General features: G+C 50.7%; 1 protein-coding gene across 2 annotated transcripts in view; it reads left to right on the forward strand.

Moving 5' to 3' along the window:
- PRKCB (protein kinase C beta) overlaps positions 1–2,130 on the forward strand; it is a 319,031-nt gene that overhangs the window by 260,471 nt on the left and 56,430 nt on the right. For both annotated transcript variants that reach the window (XM_007449990.1, XM_007449989.1), the window contains exon 12: positions 1–17. In XM_007449990.1, the coding sequence (XP_007450052.1) occupies positions 1–17 (17 nt within the window). The remainder of the gene's footprint in view (positions 18–2,130) is intronic.

The raw sequence follows: 2,130 nt of genomic DNA on the forward strand, positions 1-2,130 counted from the left end.
CCTGCTTCCAGACCATGGTAACCGCCTGGGGGACTGGGCCACTCCCTCTCCAGCCCTCAGGCTTTGGCCAGAGCTGTCCCGGCAGCGGCCCTTCCCCTCCTAGAGACCGCAAGCTGCCAGGGCCCAGGGACAGCCGGCTGCGGCTGCGGAGAATTTCTGAGGTTGCTGCTGAGAAGCACTCTCCCCTGAGGCAGATGCCGTTTCAACAGAGATAAAGAACTCAGGCAATTGGTTTTATAACCAAGGGAGCAGGGCCTTCCTCTGGCAGCAAGAGGTGACTTGCAGACAGGAACTCAGGACTCACAATCTGAGATGTACTAGCAGGACTTACAGATGGGGATGAGGGAAAGGGTCCTCCTATGTGCCCCTAGAGGGTCACAGTCGGCCCTCTGGACTCTTCAGATAAATGCACGAGTTCACGTTGCAGGTTGCGTGGACCTTCTTGGAGGAGGGGTTGCCTGAGAACACAGCCCTCAGAGGACTCCCGGGGCAGGGGACACAGCCTGGGCAGGGACTAGTGAGGTCAGAACCAGGCTCCTAAGAAGAAGGGGGCATCTGTGCACTGTCTGCTATTGACTGTGATTCTACCTCTATCTGTGAGAATAAGAGATGTCCGTTCAAACAACTTCTTACCTTTCCCCTGTTCATAGTAGACCTTGGTCTCCATACCTAGGGGGGTACTTGTGGTGATCAGGCAACAATTTGGGGACCCATTCACCTCTCCAGGTTCTGCTATGACAGACCCCATTGCCTGGTATCCCCATGTCTGTCTCCTCTGCTTTAAGAGCATGACCTTCTCAGAAACGGGACCCAGCTTACTCAGCTCTATACCTCATCTGTGAGCCTTTCCCAGGTACCAGGCACTGTGGCGGGGCAGGGCAGGGGGCAGGGGGGGAGATGAGGCAGAGCCTAAATGCAAAGAGTTACAAAGTTAATTCTTGCTTTGGGAGCTTCTAAGGGCCAAAGGCCTGGTGTCTTGAAGATGCTTTAAGGGAGTTTTCAAGATTATTTTGACTCTCTCCAGTTCTCACCCTACATCCTGATTGTAGAGCCCAACCCCTGTGCGAGATGGGACACTATTGCAAGTTGCGTGTACCTTAAAGCTTGGGGCTTGCTCTCTTCTCCAACACCACCAAGTCCTGTGCTCTGCTAAGTTAGACTGAGTCCCTCCAGCCTAGGAAGACGCAGAACTGGGTTTGGGGCGGGTTTTCTCAGTGCAGACCATAGCCAGGCATAGAACTACCTGTTGTGAAAGGGGTAGAGCCAGAACCCAGCCCCTTCCCTGTTCTAAGTAGTCTCTTGATACATTTGGGGCTAAGATCCCAGCTTTGTCACTTTCTGGCTGAGTGGCCTTGGGAAAATTACAAAACCTCTTGGTATCAGTCTCCTCATTTGTGAATGAGCTACGTCCAAGGTTGCTATAAGGAGGAAATGAGATTATACATGAGAAACACTTAACACAGTGCTTGGTACCTGGTAAACGCTCATAGATGCCGGTTATTCACTTCACAAACATTTAGCATTGGCCTTGGCCTGGACCAAGTACTGAGGTATAGTGCTGGGTAAGCTGGGTCCTGTTTCTGAGAAGGTCATGCTCTTAAAGCACAGTAAACAGACATGGGGATACTTACAAAACAATGCAATGGGGGGCTGTGATAGCAGAACTTGGAGAGGTTGTTGCCTGATCTTCATAGGGGCATCTATGTTTTGGGTGCAGGGATGATTTCCTGCTGGGGCCCATTCCCTGAATCCCAGACAGTCTCCCTACCACAGGTCATCAAGGGAAGGAACATTCTAGGCAAATGTGTGCAGTATTCCCCTGTGTGGCTTTGGCCCACCAGCCTCTTGTTGGGGTCTGCTGGTGACGAGGGGCTACAAGAACATTGTTCACTCCACTGCAGGCAGGACTAAGAGCTGAAATCGTGTTTGCCAAAGTATAGAGCGCTCACTGCCATGCAGAATGGTCCTGGGTAGCTCAAAGGGGGATTTTGGGTGGTGCACGGATTTTAAATTACATTCTTTTCAGTTCACTTTATTTTCTTCTGAGTACCTCGAAGAGAAAGTTTCTGTTTGGTGCTAGCATGGCCATTAACATCTTTTTAACACTTGACTTTTTTTTTTTTTTTTTTT

Source organism: Lipotes vexillifer, unplaced genomic scaffold (genome assembly GCF_000442215.2).
Source record: "Lipotes vexillifer unplaced genomic scaffold, Lipotes_vexillifer_v1.1 scaffold811, whole genome shotgun sequence".
Lineage (NCBI taxonomy): Eukaryota > Metazoa > Chordata > Mammalia > Artiodactyla > Lipotidae > Lipotes > Lipotes vexillifer.